This window comes from Chiloscyllium punctatum, chromosome 3, assembly GCF_047496795.1.
Source record: "Chiloscyllium punctatum isolate Juve2018m chromosome 3, sChiPun1.3, whole genome shotgun sequence".
Lineage (NCBI taxonomy): Eukaryota > Metazoa > Chordata > Chondrichthyes > Orectolobiformes > Hemiscylliidae > Chiloscyllium > Chiloscyllium punctatum.
Genome location: NC_092741.1, coordinates 120260918 through 120286316, shown reverse-complemented (window position 1 = coordinate 120286316; position 25399 = coordinate 120260918). Strand labels below are relative to the sequence as shown.

General features: G+C 40.0%; 1 protein-coding gene across 1 annotated transcript in view; it reads left to right on the top strand.

Moving 5' to 3' along the window:
* The window catches only part of ero1b (endoplasmic reticulum oxidoreductase 1 beta), an 83881-nt gene that overhangs the window by 36654 nt on the left and 21828 nt on the right, over positions 1-25399 (top strand). The window contains exons 7-12 of the mRNA XM_072559579.1: positions 6902-7022; positions 8457-8503; positions 10374-10385; positions 11522-11548; positions 15680-15772; positions 19313-19559. Coding sequence (XP_072415680.1) covers positions 6902-7022; positions 8457-8503; positions 10374-10385; positions 11522-11548; positions 15680-15772; positions 19313-19559 — 547 coding nt within the window. The remainder of the gene's footprint in view (positions 1-6901; positions 7023-8456; positions 8504-10373; positions 10386-11521; positions 11549-15679; positions 15773-19312; positions 19560-25399) is intronic.

The window sequence follows — 25399 nt, the reverse complement described above, 5'->3', positions numbered from 1 at the left end:
AACCAACTAATGTGTATGCCCCAGTGGAAAAGCGTGAGCGATTGGCCATCCTGCAGCCGCTTCCACTGTTGCTGGCCACATCCAAGCCGGAGATTTCAACTGTATCATTGATGTAGATGGATGATTCGGGAGGGGGACAGTAAGCTGGGCAGCATGTCCAGAGTCCTGATCAGGTCAAGGATGCCAAGCTGCACGACGTCTTCACACCTGCAGATGGAGCACAGCGTAGTTACACCTGGTCACAGGCAGACGGGTCTATCCACTCAAGGATAGATGACCTGTTTATGTCCCGAGCATTCTTGGTGAGATCCACTGACGTCAAGCTGGTGTTCTTCTCTGGCCACTGCCTCCTGCTGGCCAACTGTCACCTACAGGATGAGCAGCAGGCTGGCAAGAGAGCATGTGAGCTGAACACAGAAATCATTTGAGGAGCTCAAGACTGATTATGCAGGTTGGAGACCCATGAAGCCTGTCTGAGACTCCAACCGACTAGTGGGAAACGGTAAAAGAGAACATCGAGGTTCTTTATCCTCGAAGGTGTTCAGAACATGAGTGAGGCGGAGAAAACTGTCCAAACTCTAAAAGTATGCAGAACTCGCTCCTGCTGCAGATGATGGGGGTTGATGTCACTGAGGACCTCCAGGAGGTGAAGGGCCAGCATGTGTCACTCTTTGCCTTAGAGGCCTCCAAGATAATCTTATAGTCAGGGGTCCGCTCCATGGAGAGGATGAGATGTGCTCACGTTCCTCCTTCTTCTAGAAGGAGAGCTCCATGCTCAGTAACTTGAAGGGAGATGGCTCGATAACATTATCTCAATCTGACGTAATGAGGATCAGCAAATCCTTCTATGCCAGTCTGTATGACACGAAGCCCACTAACTGACTGACTGCGAGGCCGCGCTGTCATTCCTGTCTTCTATCACTGAGTTCTTAGACGACAGCACAGGGAAGAGACTTGGCCAGCCGCTATCCCTTGACAAGCTGACGAAAGCCCACGAGTCCTTTGAATCGAATAAAATCCCTCAAAGCGACGGATTACCAGTCGTGCTCTATTCTGCTCTATGGGACTTGATTGGCCAGGACCTACTAGAGATGTATGTCATTATTCTTCAGGAAGGTTCAATGAGGAAAGTTATTATGGCCCTCTTCTACAAGCAGAAGGGTGAGAGGGAGGAAATTAGAAATTGGCAACCAATCTCACTGCTAAATGTGGACTACAAAATCCTGTCAAAGGCCATTGCCAACTGGGTCAGGTCTGCTATGGGATCGGTGATTCACCCACACCAAACCTGTACTGTACCAGACAGGGAGATCGCTCAGCGTCTCGCACTCCTCAGGGATACCTTTGCCTATATGCAGGCCAGTGGGGTGGGCACTTGCTGCATCAGCCGAGACCAGGAGAAAGCCTTTGACAGTATTTCTTACACGTACATGAGAAATGTTCTCTCTAAAATGGGCTTGAGGGAAGGAATCTGCAATTGAATCCTACAGGTCTACACCAACATTGATTGAGACACTGTTGACAATGGGTGGAAATCAGCCAGCTTTCTAATCCAGTCTTGAGTCCGGCAGAGCTGCCCATTCTCTCCTGCCTTGTTTGTGTGTTATATAGAGCGATTCATTGAGTCCATCAGGAAGGATGCGAGCCTGAGAGGAATGGTTATTCCTGGCACCAGGAACCTACAGGTTAAGGCAGATGATGTCGCTGTTTTCTGCTCTGATCCACAGACCGTCTCAAACTCATGTGCATAAGACTAGTTTTGAATGGGCCTCAGGGGCCAAGGTAAACGGAGGCAAGAGTGAGTCCATGCTCTTTGTAAACTGGGCCGACCAATCCTCTCTCCCCTACACAGGACAGACCACCTGAAGGTGCTGGGTATTTGGTTCAGAGGGGCTGGGGTGGATGCTATGTCTTGGGAGGAGCATGTCACTAAGGCGAGGCAGAAACTGAGCAGATAGGAGCAACGGTTGCTGTCCATCCATGGGGAAAAGCCTGGTCATCAGGTGTGAGGTACTCTGAATGTTATATGTGGTGCAGGTCTGGCCTATTCCCTGAAGCTGCGCCATCGCAGTCACGCGGGCAATCTTTCACTTCACGTGGAGATCTAAGATGGACCATGTCCGAAGGCACGCAATATATAAAGATCTTGAAAAAGGGGGACAAAGCAAAAGAGGGACGCTACCCTCTCCCTGATGGCCACCTTTGTGTGTGGCTACATCAAACTATGCATGGATCCCTGGTGCGCGAACACAGTGTCACTCCGTACTGAGGTTCTACTTGTCCCCGAAATTGCGAAGGATGGGCTTGGCCTTGCTGCCGTAGAACGCTCCAAGTAGTTAGACCATTTGTTATCATCTGTCCTTTGCGGAGATATTTGCGAAGAAAGATCTTTGACCACAAGTCCATCAGCAAGTGGTCAGCACGTAGTGTCCTTGAGCCCCTTTGGGAAAAGGAGAGGATGGATCCTGTTGAGCGGCTCCCTGTGCAGACTGTCAAAGTCATTTTGGCAGAATGCCTCAGCACCAGAACTCTCAAACCAGCCCCAGGACATTGCTTGGCTGGTGGTAAGAAGGGTTCTACCTGTGAAATCATTTATGCATGCCTGAACACTCTGCACCACTATATGCTACCCTTGAAGTGACTGTGGTGAGGGTGACACTGTCACACACCACCTTCTGGAATGTGCCTATGCAAAGTAAGTCCGGAGAGAAATGCAGTAGTTTAAGGTTCATCCCGAGCAGCTTCATGATGTGGGACTCCTCCGTGCTCTATGGTCTGTTCCCCGGGATGCACACTGAGACGAACATCAACATTGCCTGGAGGACTGTCAACTCGGTGAAAGACGCTGTTTGGTCTGCCCAAACCCAGCTGGTCTTCCAGTTGATGGCGTTGACCCCGACCTGAGTATTGCAGACTGGCACATTCCAAGGTCCAGCTCTGTGTACTGAGGGATGCACTGAAGCTCTGAGCTGCTGCTACCACGGTGTGCTGAGGAAAGGCCACTGTGTAAGGACCTTCTGCCAAAGAATAATAGGGTCCATTCAGTAATTGGGCTTCGCTGACTCCTCAGCTAAATGCCAAGAGGTTGGACGGTTAACAGTGCATTGTAAATATGGATGACTCAATCTGTTCTCTGAATGTAAACACAGTATACATCTGAATGGCATAATCAACTGTATTCAGAAATCTTTGATAGATGTAAAGTGTATTTTTGAAATAAAAAAACCCCTCACATTCTTGATGAAGGGCTTATGCTGAAATGTCGGTTCTCGACATCATCTTGCTGCCTGACCTGCTGTGCTTTTCCAGCACCACACTCTTCGACTCTGATCTCCAGCATTTGCAGCCCTCACTTTCTCCTTGAGTCCTTTGAAAAGAATAAAACTCCCGGAAGTGATCTAACTACCGGCTGAGTTGTATTCTGCTCTGTGGGACTTGATTAGCCAGGACCTGCTGGAGGTCTATGACTGTATGCTTCTGGCAGATACCATGAGTGAATCCATGTACAAAGATATCATCACACTCATTACAAGCAGAAGGGGGAGAGGGAGGAAATTAGAAATTGGCAACCAATCCCACTTAAATGTGGACTACCAAATCCAGCCAAAGGTCTGCTCTGGGATCAGTGATTCACCCTGACGAAACCTGTGCTGTACCGGGCAGGAAGATTGCTGACAGTCTTGCATTCCTCAGGGATACAATCACCTACGTAAAGGGCAGGGACAGGGCACTTGCCTCATCAGCCTGGACCAGGAGAAAGCCTTTGACAGGATATCGTGTACACGTGAGAGCTTTTCTCTCTCAAATGGGCTTGGAAGGGAATCTGTAATTGGACCTGACTGCTGAATACCAACATCATGAATGCAGTTTCAATCAATAGTTGGGAATCAAAGCTTTCCGGATAGATCTGGTATCAGGCAGCTCTTCTGTTTTGTGTGCTGTATAAAGCCATTTGCCGAGTCAATCAGGAAGCCTGAGAGGGGTGACTATAGCTGGCAGCAGGGGCCTACAGGTTAAGGCCTCCCTGTACATGGATGATGTTGCTGTTTCCTGCTCAGATTCACTGTCATGCCCAGACTCCTGTCCATCTGTGACCAGTTTGAACAAGTCTCGGAACGGGACCAAGGTAAATTGAAACAAGAGTGAGGCCATGCTGTTTGGAAATTCTTCAACCCCTTCACCACTGTCAGGGTAGACCACCTGAAGGTGCTGGGTATTTGGTTCAGATGGGCTGGGGCGGTACCAAGTCTTGGGAGGAGCATGTCACTGAGGTGAAACAGAAACTGGACAAATGGGAGCCCCAGTTGCTTTTCATCATGGGTCAGAACCTGGTCATCTGGTATGAGGTACTCTATTGTTGTATGTGGTGCAGGTCTGGCCAATTCCCTGACCCTGGGTAGTGACAGTCACCTGGGCCATCTTTCACTTCATGTGGAGATTAATGATGTACTGTGTCTGACGGGGCATTGTATACAAAGATCTGGACCGAGGGGTAAAATATGCACACAATGCTACCCTCACCTGATGGCCACCTTTGCGTATGGCCGTATCAAGTTTTTCATGGATCCTTGGTACACAAATACCAAGTGTCATTACATACTGCGATTCTACCTGTCCCTGATGTTGTGAAGGATGGACCTGGCCTCACTGCCGTGGAATACTCCACGTAGTTAGACTGTTGTATATCACCTGTCCTTCATAGAGAAATTTGTGAAGGTAAGCACCTTTGACCACAAATCCATCAGAAAGTGTTCAGCACAAAGCATCCTTGAGACCCTTCAGGGAAAAGGAGAGGGTAGATCCTGTAGAGCAGTTCCCTGTGCAGACTGTCACAATCATTTGGCAGAATACCTTCTTGCTAGAACACTCAGACAAGCGCCAGGACATCGCTTGGCTGGTGGTGAGAAGGATCTGTTGCCCGGCACACACACCGAGATGAGCATTAACCGTGCCTAGAGGGCCATCAACGCAATGAAAGATTCTTTTTGGTCTGCCCGAAACTTGCTGGTCTTCCAGTTGAAGGAGTTGACCCTGACTGTGTGTTACAAACTGGTACATTCCAAGGTTCAGGACAACATGCTGAAGAACATGCAGTGAGAAAACACCACTCTGTAAGGTCCTTCTGCCAAAGAATAACAGGTCCATTCAGTAATTGGACCCTGCTGACACCTCGCCAAAATGCTAAAAGATTGATTGTAAATACAGAGAATGGTGAACATCGAAGGCTTAATTAGTTCTTGAAGTAAAGAGTGTAGATCTGAATAGCTTCATTAACTGTACACGTACCAAAAGATTTATGAATAAAGTATATTTTTGCAATAAAAAGACCTTCAACTGCTTCATTAGTTCTTTCTCTCATCATAAGAACAGGAGTGATGTTTGCTGCTGGTTGGACAATATACAGTAGCATTTGCAATTCTTCTGATACTGAAGCAGTCCATGTCCAAATGCAGCAAGATCTAGACAACACTCAGAATTCAACCAGTAGGTGCCAAATAATAGTAATACCTCAAGTTCCAGACAACAATTCTCTCCAACAGGAGAGAACTTAACCAGTGCCACTTGATCTTCAAGGGCATTGCTTTCACTGAATCCTTCATTATCAATATTCTCAAGGGCGTAACTCTCCTCTCTTATCCTCGCTGCCTCCAGCTACAAGATCAGAAATGCTCCCCACTTGCCTGGATGGGTGCAATTCCAACAATACTGAAGAAACTCAAGACCTTCAAGCATTGGGCTTGATTGGTACCCTGTCCTCCACCTTCAGACTTCATTCCCATCATCACTGTATGATGGCAGCATTGTATACCATCTATAAGATTGTCACAATTCATCAAGGCTCTTGACAGCATCTTCCAAACTCTCAACCTCTACCACCTAGCAGGTGAAAAGCAGCAGAATAATGGGAGCATCACAACCTGAAAATTTCCTCCAAACAATGCACCTCCTGACGTGGAGCCTTTCCTTCACTGGATCAGACATATGGCACTCCCTTTATAACCTCTATGGGTGTCCCTCCCGCAAAGACTACAGCAGTTCAACAGATTCTCCATTGAATGCTGGCTGAGCCAGTGGTGTTCATGTCCTGTGACGAAATCAGTAGTTTTAGGTTGTTGGAGGATGAGTTACTTGTTACTTCAGTGTGCTGTTTCTCATCTGAACTTGCACCCAGTCAATTGAGTCCAGTGAGTTTCTTGTCACTGGTAATGTCCCAAGGTGATAAGAGATTCGACTGTGGTAATGTCATTAAATGTCATTCGGTAGTGGTCAGACTTGCTTGTTGGAAAGGGTCATTTGCCTAGCATTTATTAACCCAACCTCTCATTGTGCACATTTTGCTACATGCTGACATGAACTGCTTCATTATCTATGGAGTTTCAAAATTAACTGAACACTGATTCTCTTCTAAACTGCACAGTGAAGTAAAGCAAAACAAAGGAAATTAGCTTAGTGAGGTCAATGTCTGTAATGAGAAAAGATGGATTGGGTTGTGTTCCTTTCAAATGAAGATGGGAATAGTTGGGAATGACTAAACATGTTTCTAAGTTGCCTTTTTACTGCTTACTTTCCCCTTCTTACTGTTTAACTTCCACTTACATTTTTGGTGCTTTTAAATATTCTTTTCTATTTTCCAAATTTCCCCACTTGTATTTGGTAAACTGTTTTCACATGGTTCAATATATTTAACCACGTTGCCACTGTTCATATTTCTGTTGATTTGCTTTCTCTTTTCAAACTTAGTAAGTTTACTGCAGAACTTATAAAAGCAGCCCTCCCCAATTCAGTACCAAAATTATAATGCTGTCATTCATAGATGCTGATTAAATTGATGTTTACTTTGTTTATAAATAAGATAACGGCTATTCTCTGAAACTGACAGATAATATCTCTGTCTCTGCAGATGAATTATCTCCTGATGCTGAATATGTGGATCTCCTCCTGAATCCAGAACGTTACACTGGATATAGGGGATCATCAGCTTGGAGGGTGTGGAACAGCATCTATGAAGAGAACTGCTTCAAGTATTTTTTTTTCTTTTGTTTTTGCTGCATTTTATTCCCTGAAACTAATTAGATTCCTCTTGCCATGCAATAGGTGTTGTGGTTAGAATTGCTACAAGTTTAAAAAGAAATACATGCATGTGTTTTTACTTTTTAACATTTGATGGTCTTTATTTTCATTTGTGACTCATGGACATTAAAGCATTTCTCCACTATCTGAGCTTGGGAATCTTTTGTATTGGCCTTACTTTACATGTTGATATTGACAGCCACACTTCAGCTTCTCAAGTTGACTGTTCTTGTTTCTTTCATTCTTCATATTGTGTATAGTAGGCATGTGACTTGTCCAATCCAAGTTTTATGAAACCTCTTTGTGCATTGTTGTATTTCTCAGTCCATGATTTCACGCATACCATAAAATATAAACTCCACTTAGCCCTTCTGACCTGTCATTCTGTCACAATTAAAAATAATTTATTACCTTTTAGAATAAATATAGATTTACTATGAAAACTTAACAAGCTATTTATCAGTGAAAGAGAGAAATCAAGTGTAGAGACTTAGTTTGTATTTTAAGTACTCACCTTTCACTTTAAAGATTTGAAATACAAATAAAAAACCTACTTTAGCAGCTTTCTAGGCACTGGTGATGTCTCAGTCCTGACACTCTGGAGGCTAGCAATTTTTGAGAGGATTTATAGTGCAGGTTGATGATAAGTATGTAAGTTAGCTCGCTAAGCTGGCACATTTGTCTTCAGACGTTTCGTCACCATAGTGGATAACATCATCAGTTCTTGCTATAAACTTTAATCGAAGCACATCTTTTCCCCCCCTCTCGTTCAAATTTCAACTTTGATCCAAATTCCTAGTTACTTTGGCTCAGTCTCACTGGCATTTATCCCTCATTCTGAGTGTTTGTTTGGCTTATTCTGACTAAAAAAAATTCAAATCAGAGAGAAAAGTGTGACTGTTGGTGTCTTTAACCTGAAGGTTGTCATGCCACAGGCAAAGCCCAATGTTAAAACATTGTACCCTTTCTGATGGCTGCAGCCAGAAATGGAACTGAAGCCGCTCTATCAACATCATTCTGTATTGCAAATCCGCCATCCAATCCAATTTGCTTTCAGAACATCAGCTAAACCGTTCCATTCTTGAAAAAATCCAGTAAAATTCTAGCATTAGCATTCCATTGCTGAATGTCTCCTGTCTGGCCCTGAATCTCATTTTCCATAAACGTTTATGATTTTTGTTCTTATCTGCCCAAACTGTTCAACTATCGTGCTTTAGTTACTCGTTTTTTTTATGTAGAATTAATTCTGTAATCTAAGCATCTCATGTAATGAGGTACTTGCTATGATTACTGAAGTATGTCTGCCATTCAGCTTTTCCCAAAACACTACAGTATTTTTGAAACTTACTTTTTTATTAGCAAATAACTTTGAATATCTTTTGCAGGCCTCGATCTGTATATCGTCCTCTGAATCCACTTGCACCTAGGAAAAGTGAGTTAATGTGCAAAATCTGTTTTGGCTTGTTATATTATTATATCTTGCTCACCCATGACTTTGTTTCCGGCAGATCAGAAGTTGTTTTAATCCATTTCTTAACAAAGTTATATTTCTTGCTCACCTCTCGTTGCCCTGAGAAATTGATTGTGATACTTTTTTGGGCAGATCAGGCCATATATTAGAAACTCAGAAGGTGATACTCTCCATTTTCTGTTTGTTTGAACTTAAATGAAAAAGCAGAAACAGTTTACCTGTAGTTTTCCGATAACTGAATCCCTAATATTCTCAATACTAGAATATTGCTGTGGCTAAATTATTACAGGCTACCTTTTAATTTAACTTATTAAGAAATCTCTCAATCAAATAGTGAAACCATGATTTGAACTTGTATGTCACAACCAAAATAAGACCTCTCAAGTAAGCATGTTAAGAGCTTCACAATCCAACTTGGTGATTACCCGATTAATGGTGGAATTTAGCTATGATTCCAACCAACTGTGTGTGTCTCTGAATGGCCAGAGTTTGATACTTCTGTACTGTTGATCTCCAAAGTTCTGTTCATGAAGATTCTTGGAGTTAAATTTGTATACAGGTTTCTATTTCAAGTTTGTGTCATGACATTATTGATTAGATTCTTCCAAAATATAGGTCTGCAGCTTCCCTTCTTATCAGAAGTAATTTCCATATTCCTTATTATATTTTAACATTTGACTGTCTGTTTGAAGACACCGCTTTCATGTGATTAACACCTGAAGTTCTTCTGCAGGGAAATTAGTTGTGTCATTTTGGCATAAGCCATTTAACAAAGCAGGTGTTAAAACATGTTTGTTCATTTAGCTTCTACACCTCATTCCTCATGAAGGGCTTATGCCCGAAATGTTGATTCTCCTGCTCCATGGGTGCTGCCTGAACCTGTTGTACTTTTGCAGCAACACACTCTCGACCCTTCTTCTCCTTTTCCCAGACATGGCTAATTTCTTTTCGTTTCTGTATAACAGTTTATCCTTGTCCCTGAACAATTCATTTGAGACAGAATTATTGCTGGTTTTTTCAATTCTCTCAATCCGGTATTAAAGTTCTGAAGTTTACCCTATGACAGCATGAGGCTATTATACTTTGAGATAAAGTAGAGATAAAGTGGAAAACTCTGAGTTTTGAAGAATTATGAATGCAATTTGCTGTTGATCCACTACTTAAATGCTTGCTAATGTTTAGCTCATAAGTGGCATCATTAGGTGTTTTACTGAATTACTTTTGTAGTTAATTAATTTGGGATATAAGAAAAGGAAAAGGTGGTAATCGTGATTAAAGTTTAATTTTGTTTTTTAAAAAAATTATGGAAGCATAGAAAGAAACCACAACCTAATGCACTAAGATGAAGTACCCTAGTTGTCTATATCAAAATATTTCACATATACCCAGTTGCTTCTAAGTGCACTGAATGTTTAGAAGAGCATGGCATTATTTTTCTTGCAGCAGGCTTCTACAAATGGTAATGAGATGAATGATCAGCTAATTTATTTTCAGTCACTTCAAGGGAAGAATGTTGGCCACAACACTCTACAAACTCTGCGTTCCTCAAGTAGTGTCATGGGACTTCTATTTCCCCATAGATTACTGGAATCAGTTTAATGACTGCTGTAATATTACAGTACATATCCAATACTGCACTGGAAGGCAAATCTAGATTGTAGTCTCAGGTCACAGTGAGACTGAAACCTCTAACCTGAGGTAACCAGTTAAGCCGGTCTAACTCCACACATATATAAAATTTAAAATATTAGTTTGTGTATATTGATTGTGTAAATAATAAATATGCATTGATATGATTTTTAATCTTAAATATTCTCATTTCTCTCCTCAGGAAACGATGATGGTAAGAGCAGATGAGATGGATGCAAATATGTATGAACTATTTTAGAATGCAACCTCTGCAGTTTAGATGTGGTGTAAAGCACTTACTGTTCTTTTTTTTTAAAAAAAGAGAAGTATCCCTTTAGGAGTGGGTCTAGTTATCTTAAATTAGTTTTAATCAGAAAAAAAAGTATTCAAAATGCAACATGAAAGAAGTTTCACTTGGGATGAGTGGAACTTGTAGTTTTTAAGTTTGCTTACAGTTTATTTCTTAATAGCTTCTGATCAGAGATAAACGTTGTCATTAACTTGAGTTTAAAAAGAATCAGCTGTCAAACAAGGAATTTATTCAGTTGGTTACCTTTTTATTTATATGTATTGTCTTGGGCAAAGAGCACTGCAAAATTGATTAAACAGATATGCCAGTTTTGCACCCTTGACAGCTTTTAAAGGAAAAGTATGAATATATCTTACAGGGTTACCATGGCTTGGAGAAATATGTCAGCTAGAGTTAGAAAAGATGTATGAAAGAGAAAAATTACTAGTTTGATAGCTGAATTATGTTTAGTTAGCTAATCTCAACTGGGATGTCATTGGTGATATTACAATTGATCTCATTATCTTTGATTTTGTGTGTGAAAAGTTACGGTTCTATTAATTGGTTTCAGTGACTTGTATTGTAGGATACATACTGCATACATTTCTAAGTTTAAAGAACAGGTATGATATTCCAGAGTACTGTGCAGTCCAGTCCAAATGCAGCAGGGTGTAAATAATACCTCCAGTTTGGGCTGACAGGTAATACACCAGGTTATCAACATCTCCAGCAAGAGACAATGTAACCACTGCCCCTTGCCATTTAATGACATTGGCGTTACTGAATCCCCTTATAACTGTGCCAGCACAGTTATCATTGCCTGCATTCATGCATAAAAACAAATAGCATTATAGCACTTTGTTTTGGTTTATAAATGAGCTTATTGGTAAGATTCCAAAGAGCTGCTGGTGCAGGTGGTACACACTCCAGTGTAAATTAGCACCTTTTGTGTGTGGGAGGGGTGCAGAAAAATGGTGTAATTATTGTTATATTTTGTTTATGTTGAATGTGGTGGGATATTTCATATTTTGCCATAAATAATAATATTTTTATATTCACAGGCGAGTCTTTCTACAAGTGGTTGGAAGGTAATAACTGAATACATGTACAAAATGCTTAAAAATCAATTTAGTTAAAGCTATCTGGAACAGCCTAGTTGAGCTGTTTGATCAGCAAATTGGAAATGTAAATAAAGAAATGCAGCCAACATTTTTGAGTGGTTTCCAAATCCACTTATACCTAACACTGAGCTTCCATGGTTCGCTGGGTGCTCAAATGTGAGAGTAACAATATCTTTTATGATCATTATTTCTTAATATAATGGAACAGATGATGAAGACAAAAATAAATCACATTTTGTTAATCATTGTAAGTTTTAAAGGTCTTTGCTGGATTTCAGTTCAGTGCCACTAGTTGATGTGCCTGTGATTTACTGTAAATCAGTTGTAGTAAGGGTCGAAGGAATCCTCAGATGCATTACTGTTTCTGTACAGCCCTCACTTTATAAATAGTCTTGATATAGTCATTGCCTTAATATTAATATCTGCAGCTTTATGATTTTAAACCTTACTGCACTCTTGCATGGAGAAACTGCAGTAATTGTTCATTCTTGTCTGGCACAAAAATGAAACTGGAGAGGTGGCCTGACAATAGCTAACCATGAAATTAAAGATAGTATTAAATCCAAGGTGGTGCATACAAACTGACCATTGAAAAGAGGTTTTGGGACTATTTAAATTTAGCAAAGGAGAACAAATTAATTGATTAGGAGGGGGAAAATAGAGTGCAAGAATAAGCTTGTAGGGAACATACAATCTGATTGTAAAAGTTTCTTTTAGTGCGTGAAGAGAAGATCAACACGTACAAACATAGTCAGAAACGGGGAGGTAATGGGGAACACAAACAGGTAGTCCAATTAAATATAAACTTTGGCTTGGCCTTCACAAGTGAGGACGTGAATAATATTGGGGAACATGGGGTCTAGTGAGAGGGAGGAACTGCAGGAAATCAGCATTAGTAGAAAAATGATGTTGGGGAAATTGGGATTAAGGACCAATACATAAATAGCCTGATCATCTTCACCTCATAATACTTAAGGAAGATACACGAGAAATAGTGGGTTCGTTGCTGGTAATCTTTCAAGATAGAAGACAGAGGGTGGTGGTGGTGGGTTCCTTTTCAGACTGGAGCCCTATGACCAGTGGTGTGCCACAGGGATCAGTAATGGGTCCCTTGCTTTTTGTCATTTATATCAATGATTTGGATGTGAACATAGTAAGTTTGCAGATAATGCCAAAATTATAGGTATAGTGGACAGCAAAGAAGGTTCCTTCAGAATACAATGGGATCTTGATCAGGTGGGCCAATGAGCCGAGGAGTAGCAGATGGAGTTTAATTTAAATAAATGTGAGATATTGCATTTTGGAAAGGTAAATCACTATACTTAATGGTAGTGTTGCTGAACAAAGACACCTTGGAGCGCAGTTTCATAGTTCCTTGAAAATGGAGTCACAGGTAGATAAGATAGTGAAGAAGGTGTTTGGTTACTTTTATTGGTCAGAGCATTGAGTATAGGAGTTGGGAGGTCATTGGTTCGGCCACTTTTGAAATACTGAGTGCAATTCTGGTCTTCCTCCTATCGGAAGGATGTTGTGAAGCTTGGGAGGGTTCAGAAAAGATTTACAAGGGTTTAGAGAGTTTGAGCTATAGGGAGAGACTGAATAGGCTGGGGATGTTTTCCCTGGAGTGTCTGAAGCTGAGGGGTGAGCTTCTAGAGATCAATTAAAAAATGAGGGGCATGGATAGGGTACATTTCCCTGGGTTGGGGGAGTCCAGAACCCAAGGGCATAGGTTTAGGGTGAGAGGGGAAAGATTTAAAAGGGACATGGGGGCAACATTTTTATGCATAGGGCGGTATGTGTATGGACTGAGCTGCCAGAGGAAATGGTGAAGGCTGGTATAATTACAACATTTTAAAAGTCATCTGGATGGGTATATGAACAGGGCGGTTTAGAGAGATATGGGCCAAGTGCTGGTAATTGGGACTAGATTAGTCTAGAATATCTGGTCAGCATGGACGAGTTGGACTGAAGGATCTGTTTCTGTGCTGTCCATCTCTATGACTCTATTCTATAGACTCTGGAACAATCCTTATGGATTGTAGGATGGCCAACATAACTCCACTATTTAAGAAAACAACCAGAGAGAATATTGAACTGTTTACAGGTTATGTTGACATGGTAGGTAAAATGCTGGAGTCCATTATAAAAAGTTTAGTAACAATGGCAGGACCGACAGTCGGTGTATATTTGTGAAAGGGAAATCATACTTGACAAACCTGCTGAAATATTTTGAGGACGTAACTTTGGAGTTGATAAGGGGGATCCAGTGGAAGTGGTTTATGTGTACTTTCAGAAGCCTTTTGGCAAGGTCCCAAATAAGAGATCATGTAAAACGAAAGCAGGTGAGATTGGGGTTAATGTACTGATATGGATGGAGAGAACTGCTCGGTAGGTATGAAGCAAAGAGTAGGAATAAACAGCTCTTTTTCTGAGCAGTAGGCTAGTAGTAGTGGTACCACAGGGATCAGTGCATGGACCCAGCTATTCACAATATATATAAATGATTTAGATATTTTTATTAACCAGTAGCTAAGACTGTGCTGGTTGAACAAGTATTCCGTTGATCAAGATATTTTATATAATCATTTGTAAAACGCACGCATTAAGTAATAGAAACATGATTTGGGTGTATACATTGTCACTGATATACTTAATTTACAGCATAAATCACTTAAATAATAATGTAACTTTGCCTTAAAACTTGCCATCAGAGAGCCTTCTCACTCATGCTCAACTGACTGTTCGGACTTTTCAGAGAAAACCTGATATTTTAGACACGTTTTTCCAGGTTTATCGAGAGTGCTGGTTCTTAATATGCTGATTAAACTAAAGCTTGCCATATTTCCTAGTTTGCAGATGACACAAAACTGGGTGGGAGAGTGAACTGTTGAGAAGAATGCAAGGATACTTATAATTTGGACAAGTTGAGTTAGTGGTCAAGTGCATGGCAGACAAAGTGTAATATGAATAAATGTGAAGTTATCTACTTTGGCAGTAAAACAGGAACAGATTATTCTGTAAATGGTGATAGATTAGTAGTGAGCCAGTGGAATTCTCTGCTACAGAAAGGAGTTGAGGCTAGAGCGTGAAATATTTTCAAGAAGGAAATAGATATATTTCTTTCGACAAAGGGGTCAAAAGGTATGAGGAGGAAGTTGGAACAATGTACTGAATTGGATGATCAGCCATGATTATTTTGAATTATGGAGGAGGGACAAGTGGCTGGATGATCCACTCCTGTTTCCTGTGTTTCAAATAGCTGTGAAACATTGAAATCTTATCACCATTTTATTATTAGTTGCACTTTTAATTGCACATCATCATCATCTATTTTGAGCATCAATCTTATTTTGAAAGCAAAATTCACTGTTTATCACATAATTCCATAGGCCATGACTTTTTAGCATTAACCTTTGGTAAATGTAAGAGTGAGACATCATCTCCCTCACTAAACACCCACTCCACTGAAGGGTGTAAGCACCTAATTTATGATTCAAAAAGGAGAAAAGGCTAAACTTATGGCCATGATTATTTGTCACAGTTATAGTGTATGCTGTCTAATGTTCAAAAAGTAAAATGGTGTGAACTATCTTGAGGAACAAGAATGCAGAGGAATATTAGTCAGTAGTTTATAAGGAGAGGTTTTATGGAGTTAGTGAAAGGATTGATGGAATAATTCTGAACAGCAATTTTAATCACTTCAAAGCATCCTTCAGAGCTCCTTTGAAATGAAACATTAGACATTTTGTAATTTAATTCAGGATTAGTGGTGCTGCAAGAGCACAGCAGTTCAGGCAGCATCCAAGTAGCTTCGAAATTGACGTTTCAGGCAAAAGCCCTTCATCATTCCTGACGAAGGGCTTTTGCCCGAAATGTCGATTTCAAAGCTACTTGGATGCTGCCTGAACTGCTGTGCTCTTCCAGCACCACTAATCCAGAATCTGGTTTCCAGCATCTGCAGTCATTGTTTTTACCCCGTTTTGTAATTTAATGTGAAGGTAAATTTGTATATTCTGTAAAATTATATATTTTTCTGCACTGTAAAATAAATTAACCGTGCTCTAATTTTACTGATTATGTGAACATTCATGCTTGTAGGTCTGTGCCTTGAAAAGAGAGTATTTTATAGGTTGATTTCTGGGCTTCATGCCAGTATCAATCTACACCTCAGTGCAAAGTATCTACTTGATGGTAAGTGCAAATAATTTCCTACTTTAAAACTTCAGAACATCTTGTTCAGATCAGAGAGTTATTTACTGGTTAACTTGCAATAAGTATCCATTTGTTGGAGTATTAAGATGTCCGTTCAGTGTCCAATTTTTCTCAGATCTGGTAATGTTCAATCAGACAAGATTAATTTATACTTCATAATGAAGGCACCCACTTGATAGCAGTGATCATAATTGAATGACATTTGTGTTACGACATTCAACGTCTGTACTTCCTCAGGATGCTAAGGAAATTCAACATGTCCACAAGTACTCGTACCGATTTTTATAGATGCACCATAGTCCAACATGCAAACCAGCCTTCCATCCATTGACTCCACCTATACTTCCTGATGCCTTGAGAAAGCAACCAACATCATCAAAGACCCATCCCAGCCCAGTTGTACACTCTCCCATCAAACAAAAGATATAAAAGTACGAATGGATTCAAGGACAACTTCTTCCCTACTGTTATCTGACTTTTGAACAGACCTCTCAAATGTTAATTCTGATCTCTCTCTCCCTGCACCTTTTCAGTGGTTGTAGCACTGCATTCTGCATCCTGTTCTATGTCCTGATGCACTTTGTATGGAATGACCTGCCTGTATAACACACAAAACAACATGTTTCACTCTATTTTGATACATATGACACCAATAAATCAAATTCAGACTCAAGTAGTGTGCTGGTGATTGAGCCTTAGTATTCCCAGAGTTGTCACAAAAGTTAAAGATTTTAAAAAGTATGCAGTCTTCCAATTTACTTGATTTTCAAATCAAGGTTAATAGAAAGCACAGTCCTAATTTCTGAACTTAACAAAAGAACTATTCATTGCTAGTAATTAAACTGTAGCTAAAGATAAACAGTTATAAACTGCCAGAATGTAACAGTTCTAATCCCATTATAAACACCCCTTACAAGCACAGAAATAGACAAACATACAGGGAAAACAGGTTATTACTAGAGTGTAAATGCTGAAAGACAGTTCAGTAGATTTTGTTCTCTGATTCTGTTGCTGAGATGATTCTTATGACTCTTCTGCTTGCCAGTGTGTTCCTTCAGTTGTCTTTCTCAGATCATTGCCAATCATTTGTAAGAGAGATGGCTGGTTCATTTATAAAAGGTCTCTGCCTTAAAACAACTGTTGTAGGGAAGTTATGCTGTTACTCTTCAGATTTAAGATTCATTTTGACTGCAGAGAAGAGAGAGATTGTTTTCGAGCTGGGGAAGAACTGAGCACCTCTGTGTATCTTGTGCCCATATCAAAGCTGTTTAGATGCTGATGAACCAATCTCAGTTGTTAGCAGGCAAAAAATCTCTAATTGGTATCTACCCATTAGTCCATATACCAATCAACTTGTTGCCAACCAGAGATGCATCTGTACATTCCCTCCGTTTCAATTTGTCTCCAACCAAGCATCAATTACTGTTTGTGTAAATAGTTGTTTACACAATGCTTAGCCTGGACGTCTGGTTAGTTCATTTCAAACCATACAGCACCCTTACAAAACATGCTCATTCTCACGTTAGTTTGCAATTTTACAAAGCGCATAAAATATAAAGAGACACTCTTTACATATCCCCATTCTTGATTATAAAGCATGTGGCAAAAAACAAAACCAGACTTTCATTCAATTTCCCCCCCGCTCCCCAACGTTTACACAATCTTAGCATTCCTTAAGCCTTTAAGTTATTCTGACATTTTACTGTCAGGATAAAGAATCTGGGATTATATTATCTTTCCCTGTAATATGATTTGTTTTACATACAATCGTTGCAACAGAAAACTCCCAACTGAATTGTCTTGCATCCTGATTTTTAAACCTTTTAATAAAGGCTGGTGGATTATAATCAGTGTAAGTTATCATTTCCTTATTTCATTGTTGGATGCAGACTTTAAAGTTTTGAAGAGCTAACAACAACCGCAAAGTGTCTGTTTCCGCAGCAGAGTACTTTTGTTTTTGATAGGTTATCAGTTAGGTCAGTTGACTGGATGACTAGTTTGCGGTGCAGAGTAATACCAACACTGTGGGTTCAGTTCCTGCACCAGCTGAGATTACCATGAGGAACTCTTTCTCAATTTGTCCCTTTGCCTGGGGCACGATGACCCTCAGATTAAACCACCAACAGCCATCTCTCTCATGAGAAAGCAGTGCTATGGTCTGGTTGGACTTTGGTTTTACTCTTGGTTTAGTTTCTTAGAGGAGCAACCCACTGTCTTTTCTATTCTGACTTGTCCTTCTGTGACAAGACAGCACCTGTACTTAGATCGCTAACATTAATTGCCATTTTGGAAGGTCTAGAAAATCAGGGCAGTCAATACTGGTTCATTTATTAAGATGGCCTTCACTTTCTCAAATGCTGCTTGGCATTATGCTGGCCATACCACTTTTGCTTGTTTCTTTAACAAATTTACTAAAAGTACAGCAATCATATTGAAATTATATTCAAACTATGAGGGTATAGAGGTACATGTTCTGGTTCATACTTCACACAAGAAGTCAGATTGTTAGTTAATGTAAGTAACCCAAGTGATCAGAAGGTCAAATGGAACACTGGTGCTGGGAGAATGAAATGTAAAAGGCTGCGTGGTTTAGCCTGTTGCTGTAACACTGCATTTCTCTTGGCTATGGGGGGGTCATCTCAGTGGAATGTTGTTCAGAGGCTCAATGTGGACTTGATAGGCTGAATGGCCTGCTTCCATATTGTGGCAATTCTATGATTCTGTGAAAAGTAAGGACGTTTTGCTACAGTTGTACTGTTTTGGTCTCCTTATTTAAGCAGTTATGTAATTGCATTATAAGCAGTTTGAAGAAGGTTCACTTGATTTTGATTACCTCACCCTCCCACCACCTTTTTAAGAAAAGTTTCTGGTCAGATAAGAGCCATTTTTATTGCAGTTTAAATGAACTTGTGATAATCATAGTGAGACCAAGATCATCTTGAGGGAACTTGATAGGATGGTTGTGGGGCACAGTTTGAAAGTGAAAGATTTTCCATTTAAGATAGAGGAGGAAAATAACTTGGAGGCTTCAAGTCACTGAAATTCTTTCCCAGAGAGAGGTAGATGTAGGGTCAGTTAATATTTTTTAAGGAGCCTGTAGGTTACTTTTGATTCTCGTTAGTTAAAGACTTAGCAGTCAGGAGTGAGAAACTGACTCCAGTCAGATCAGCTATTACTGAATTGCAGATGCACAAGAAATGAATATCTTTTCAGTCTTGCCACAGTGGTGTTTTAGAACTGGATTTGTTACAAGCTTAAAAAAAAGAGCAATAACTAGCTGATGGAAACTGTGCCTTTTATTTGATGTATTTTGCTGAACTGAAGGATTATTAGACTGTATGTAGAGAATGTGTTTTGTCTGACCAGATGATAACTGTCGTCTTGTACTACAAAATTATGTGCATTCATTGACCAGTAACAATCTTTTCTTATAAATCTAGGTATTACCAGTTGTAATGTATTAATGGAAAGTATCATTCTAATGTGTCACTTTACCTATTGTTTAACCTGTTGTTTCAGATGGGTGGGGAAGACATAGATGGGGACCAAATTTAGAAGAATTCCAATTTCGGTTTCATCCTACTGAAACAAAAGGAGAAGGTCCAAGAAGGTTGAAAAACCTCTATTTTTTGTACTTAATTCAACTAAGAGCTTTGTCTAAAGTAGCTCTATATTTTGAACGTTCAATTGTCGACTTATACACTGGAAATGCAACAGAAGATGCAATTACCAAAAAGCAGCTGCTGGAAGTTCTCGAGGAAACCAAGTAAGAAAAAATACTTCATGGGATGTGACACGAGAATGGTTGTACAAAATTATTTATTGATAACTGAAATTTTAAAACTCTTTCAGAAACTATGGAAGTGAATTGACAAGGAGATAGTTGATCTCCCATGTTGTTTTAGAACAATAATTTGCTGATGAGTGTTAAATTTGCAGCAAATATTTATCCTGCCCTCCATGACTAAATTTAGCACTTTATTTTTAAAACATAGTTTTGTGATATCATGCATTCCTTTTTGTAGGTGGGAATACTGACTTAGTATATGGGCTTCCATGTTGCTAGCTTGTAATCCTAGCCAATGAGACTTGAATTATGTTTTTTCTGAGGTTAATTTGATGTCATGCTATGACCTGAAATACCAACACAGACTTGTCGAACTGAATGGCTGGTTTTGTACTGAGACATTCCGTGTAATATCAAAAATGGAGATAGGTTCAGGATTTGACCTACAGTTTGCTATCCTATAAGTGAACCATTCAATAAAGGGAACAATTTGCTTTTATATAGAGCCTTCATTATAGCAAAATGTTCCGAGAATTTTCACAGCAATCAATAATCAGACAAAATTTGACATTGGACCACAACCTTTCTGCTGGTCTACCACCATCTGAGAGGTTCCTGCCATTCTATATCAGGTTCTTAAAAATGTACACTTCTTCCTTGAAAGTGAGGTGCATGTTATCCATAATCTAGTTCAGTTTAACAAAGTTTGGGACAGTACCAAAGTTTGATACTGCAGGTGTGCTTCTTGTTGAAAGTCTTATTTGACCTGACATCTTACCATAGTCTTTTCAGCATCTCTCTATTGTATTCTTCATTCAATTTTATTTTAAATAATTCATTGGAGCAGGAGTAGGCCATTTGACCCCTTGAGCCTGTTCTGCCATTGAACATGATCATGGCTGATCATCAAGCTCAATATTCTAATACTCTATTTCGTTTGATCCCTTTACTCACAAGAGCTTTATCTATCACTTTTTTGAGTATGCAATATTTTGACCTCAATCATTTTCTGTGCTAGTGAATTCCGCAAGCTCATCAATCTGAGTGACAACATTTCTCTTTATCACAATCCTAAAAGGTTTATCCCTTATCCTTAAACCAGCCCCTTATTCTGGACTCACCCACCATCAGGAACATCCTTTCTGCATCTAACTTATCTAGTCATGTTAGAATTTTATAGGTTTCTATAAAATCCTCCCTCATTCTTCTAAACTTCAGCCAATAAAATCCTAACCAATTCAATCTCTCCTCATACGCCATCCCAGAACTCAACTTGGTAAACCTTTGCACGCCGTCTATGGCAAGAGCATCCTTCCTCGGGTAATAGATCAAAACTGCACGCAGTATTTCAGATGTGGCCTCACCAATGCCCTGTATAATTACAGCAAGACATTCTTGTTCTGTACTTGAAACCTCCCACAATGAAGGCCAACGTGCAGTTTGCCTTCTTTCCTACCCACTGCATCTGCACATTTTCACTGGTGCACAAGGACACCCGGATCTCGAAAATTTACCTCTCTGTTTACAACCATTCAAATAATAATCTGCCTTATTTTGCTACCAAAATAAATGACCTCATATTATCCACTTTATATTGCATCTGCCATGCATTTGCCCATTCAGCTAGCCTGTCCAGCAGCATCTCTGCTTTTCCTTAACTCACCCTTTCACACAGTTTGGCTCATCTGCAAATTCTGCGATATAATTAGTTCCCACGTCTAAATCATTAACACGTATTGTGGACAGCTTGGGTCCTCGTACCTATCGCTGAGGTACCCCAATAACAACTGTCTGCCATTCAGAAAAAGACCCATTTAATCCTGTCTGCTAATCAATTTTCTGTCCATTGCAATCCACTACATTCCCATTCCACGCACATTAACTTTACATATTATCAATCTCTTTGTGGGATTTTGTCAAGAGTTTTGAAAGTCCAAATCAACCACATCCAGTGGCTCCCCCAATCAACTCTAATAATCTTCGAATGATTCCCTTTTGTAAATTCATGCTGACTGTGTCTGATTTTACCACTGTTTTCAAAGTGCTCGGTTATAAAATCCGTGGTAATGGACTCTAGCATCTTCCCCACAGATGACCTCAGACTCGCTGGTCTATTATTCTCTTTTATTCTCTCTATCCCCTTTTTTAAATATTGGGATTACATTAGCACCCCATGTCCCACTTCACTAATAACTTCAAAATTGTAATCTCTTAAATCCTGTCCTTTCTCAGTTGCTGCACTATCTCATCTATGTTCATTTTATGTTTCACTTCTTGTCCTAAGTGAACTTTGAACTTATCATAAACCTTCTTAATCACATGCTGCTTACTCCAAGCAGTCTTGATACCTCTGATCTGTATTCTTCAGAAACCTATTTCTGATCAGTTCTTCTTTTTTACTTCACATTTGTGTGCTACCTGCTTAAAAGAATTCTGTGCTTATCATCTTTTCCTGTCTCCACCTTTGCAATTGCTGACACTTTTGAGGTTCTTTCACCTTATTTAGTTGGGAGTGAGGGCTACAGGGGATGACCTAACTGATCACAGCACTATAGTACACAAAATCGAGGAAATTAAAAAGGACTGTAGCAGTAGTAGAGAGCAGTATAGTGAGAAGAATTAACACTGTTCTCAGCAGCAAAGATCTTGAATCCAGGCAAATATGAGGCCTGTCCAATGCCAGGGTTTGGGACATCTGCTCTGGGCTTGAGGAATTTGGAGCAGGAGGAGGAGGTTCCAGTTGTCACGGTTCATGTAGGTAACAACACAAGCAGGACAAAGGTGGAGGTCTTGCATAGCCTTTGTGAAGAGTTAGGCAAAAACCTCCAGTTTAATCTGTCAGTTATTATTTGAACCATGTGAAAGGTGGCACAGGACAAATCAGATTAGAGGGGTGAATGCATGACTCTGAGTGGTTCTGGTTTGTGGGAACTGGCACCAGTACTGGGAAAGTGGGATCTGTCCTGATGGGAAAGTCTCCACTGTGCTGGAGCCAGTGTTCTTGCCAACCACATTACTAGGGGGGAGATAAGATTTAAAACTGAATAATGGGGGCAAGGGATCAAGTTTTTGGAATCAAGGAGTAGAGACAAGGATTGTGAAAAAGATATTAACAGAAAATGTTAAACAGACTGTGTTTGGGAAGAATAGAGTGCACGAATCCAAGAGTTAATCTTGGGGTCAGTAAGACCAGAATTTGCAGAAAAAAAAGGATAAAACTTAATAGTTATGTATCCAAATGGAAATAACCCTTAGAACGCAATGTCTGAACTGTGTGTTCAAACAAAAATTAATAAGTAAGATCTGTTAGCTATTACAGAGAAATGACTGTAGAATGATATGGACCAAATCTTGAAGGATAGGCAAGTATGAAAAAGTGGAGGGGTAGCTATGTTGCATAAATGCCGGTTTTAGCACAGGAAACAAGATATAGAAACAGTTTCAGGAGAAATGATAATGAAACTGAGTCATTTGTAGGGGTGATATACTAGGCCCTTAACAGTAGCCACACACTGGTGTAGGATATAAAGGAAGAGATAATGGGAATTTGTCAGAAAGACACAGCTATAATCTGGGAGATGTTAATCTATACATTGACAAGGAAAGGCAAATGGACAAATATAGCTTTGAGTTCACAATATTTGTTAGTATCTTGTAGCAGTATGTTCTGGAGGCAACTAGAGAGCAGGCTATACTAAACATGGTATTGTGCAATGAGAGAGAATTAACTAATGTCTTTTTTTATTTAATCCCCACAATGTGAAAGCAGGCCATTCGACCCAACAAGTCCACACCAATCCTCTGAAGAGCATCCCACCCAGATCCCATCTCCTACCCTGTCACTGTAACCCTGCATTTCCCATGACCAGCACACCTAACCTGCACATCCCTGAACACTACAGGTAAATTAGTATGACCAGTCCACCCAACCTGCATATCTTTTGACTGTGGTAGGAAATTGGCGCGCCTGGCAAAACCCACACAGACATGGTGAGAATGTGCAAACTCCACAAAGACAGTACCCCGAGGCTGGAATTGAACCCAGTTCCCTGGCTCTGTGAGGCAGCGGTGCTAGCCACTGTGCCATCCCGATAATTTTCTAGTGTAGTCACCCCTAAGTAGCAGTGACCATAATAGGATTGAAATTTTACATTTAGTCTGATGTATTTTTTTAATCAATCTGTCTAGGGATGTTAGAACGTACTTCTGAAGCAGGTGGGATTTGGACGTAGGCCTCCTAGCTCAGAGGTAGGGATACTGTTGCTGCACCACAACAGCCGTCATGCATTCAGTTTGAGGGAGAGAAAAAAAAAATGAATGCAAAACTCACTTTAAATTTAGATGGTGGCAATTCTTGTGGTATGAAAGCAGAGCTAGGTAAAGTGAGTGGACAAATTGGTCTAAAGGATAGATCAGTAGAGGTGCAATGGCAGTCATTTAGGGGATATTTTTGAATTTGCAGAATAGATACATTCTAACGAGTAAGAAAATTTTCAAGGGAGACACCATCCATGGTTAACTAGGAGTGTTAAAGATAATCTAAGACATTTTTTTTAAAAACAGCATAGTTAAACATCACACAACATCACGTTATAGTCCAAAAGGTTTATTTGGAAGTGCAAGCTTTTGAACGAAGGAGTGGCCCTCCGAAAGCTTGTTCTTCCAAATAAACCTGTTGGACTATAATTTAGTGTTGTGTGATGTTTAACTTTCTCCAACCCAGTGCAACACTGGTACCTCCATATCAAAAAAGCATATAATTCTACAAAGACAGTTGGTAGGCCAGAAAGTTGGGCAGAATATAAGAAAACAACGTAGAATAACCAAAATATTAATAAGGAAAAATTGGAGTGCGAGAGAAGGCTAGCCAGAAATCTAAAAACAAACTTTACGTAATTTTTTTAAAAGTTAGTGTTGATTCTGTAGAAAGTCAAACTGGACACTTAATGGAAAACAAGGAAATGACAAATTAATTGAACAAATGTATTGCATTTGTCTTCACCCTAGAGGATACTAGGAGAATTCCGGGGAAGCTAGAAATCAGGAAATGGAAGAAGGGCAAAGCTCAGGAAAATTACAATCATCAGAGATAGTATGTGTAAATTGTTGGAGCTGTGGACTGACAAGCATCTTGGGTGTTGATGGACTTCACCGTAGAATCTAGTGAGATATTTGATGCATTGATTTTGATTTTCTAAACTGTTCTTTAATCAGGAACAGGCCTACTAGATTGGATGATAGCAAATATAATGTCTTTATACAAATGGAGAAGGAGACAGAAAGCTGGTAAACTTGGAAACTACAGGTTAATGTTTATCACCTTGAAGATGCAGAAAATTATTAAAGACATCATATCAGGCGCTTGGATAAGTTCACGGTAATCTTGCAGAATTGGTTTTGTGAAAAGGAAATGATCTTTGACAAATTTATTGGAGTATTTTGAGTAAGTAACATGAGCGGTGAATAGGGAAGCTGTTGGGTATACTGAACATAGATTTCCAGAAGACGTTTGATGAGGTGTCACACCAGAGGGTTTTTCTCTAAATTCATTCATAGGACATGAGTATGGTTGATCATCTAACTCAGTACCATATTCCCACCTGTTCCCCATATCCTTTGATCCCTGAGCCATAGGAAATATAGGGCTAAAGAACACATGGAGGTTACAAAAGATGTTACGGAGTTTAAGTGAGTGGACAAAGGTACGATAAGTGAAGGGTTTTTTACCCATTCATGGCATGTGGTTATCACTGGCTGGTCTCGTTGCTCGTTCCTAGTTGCTCTTAAGGTGTTGATGAGCTGCCCTCTTGAACAATGCC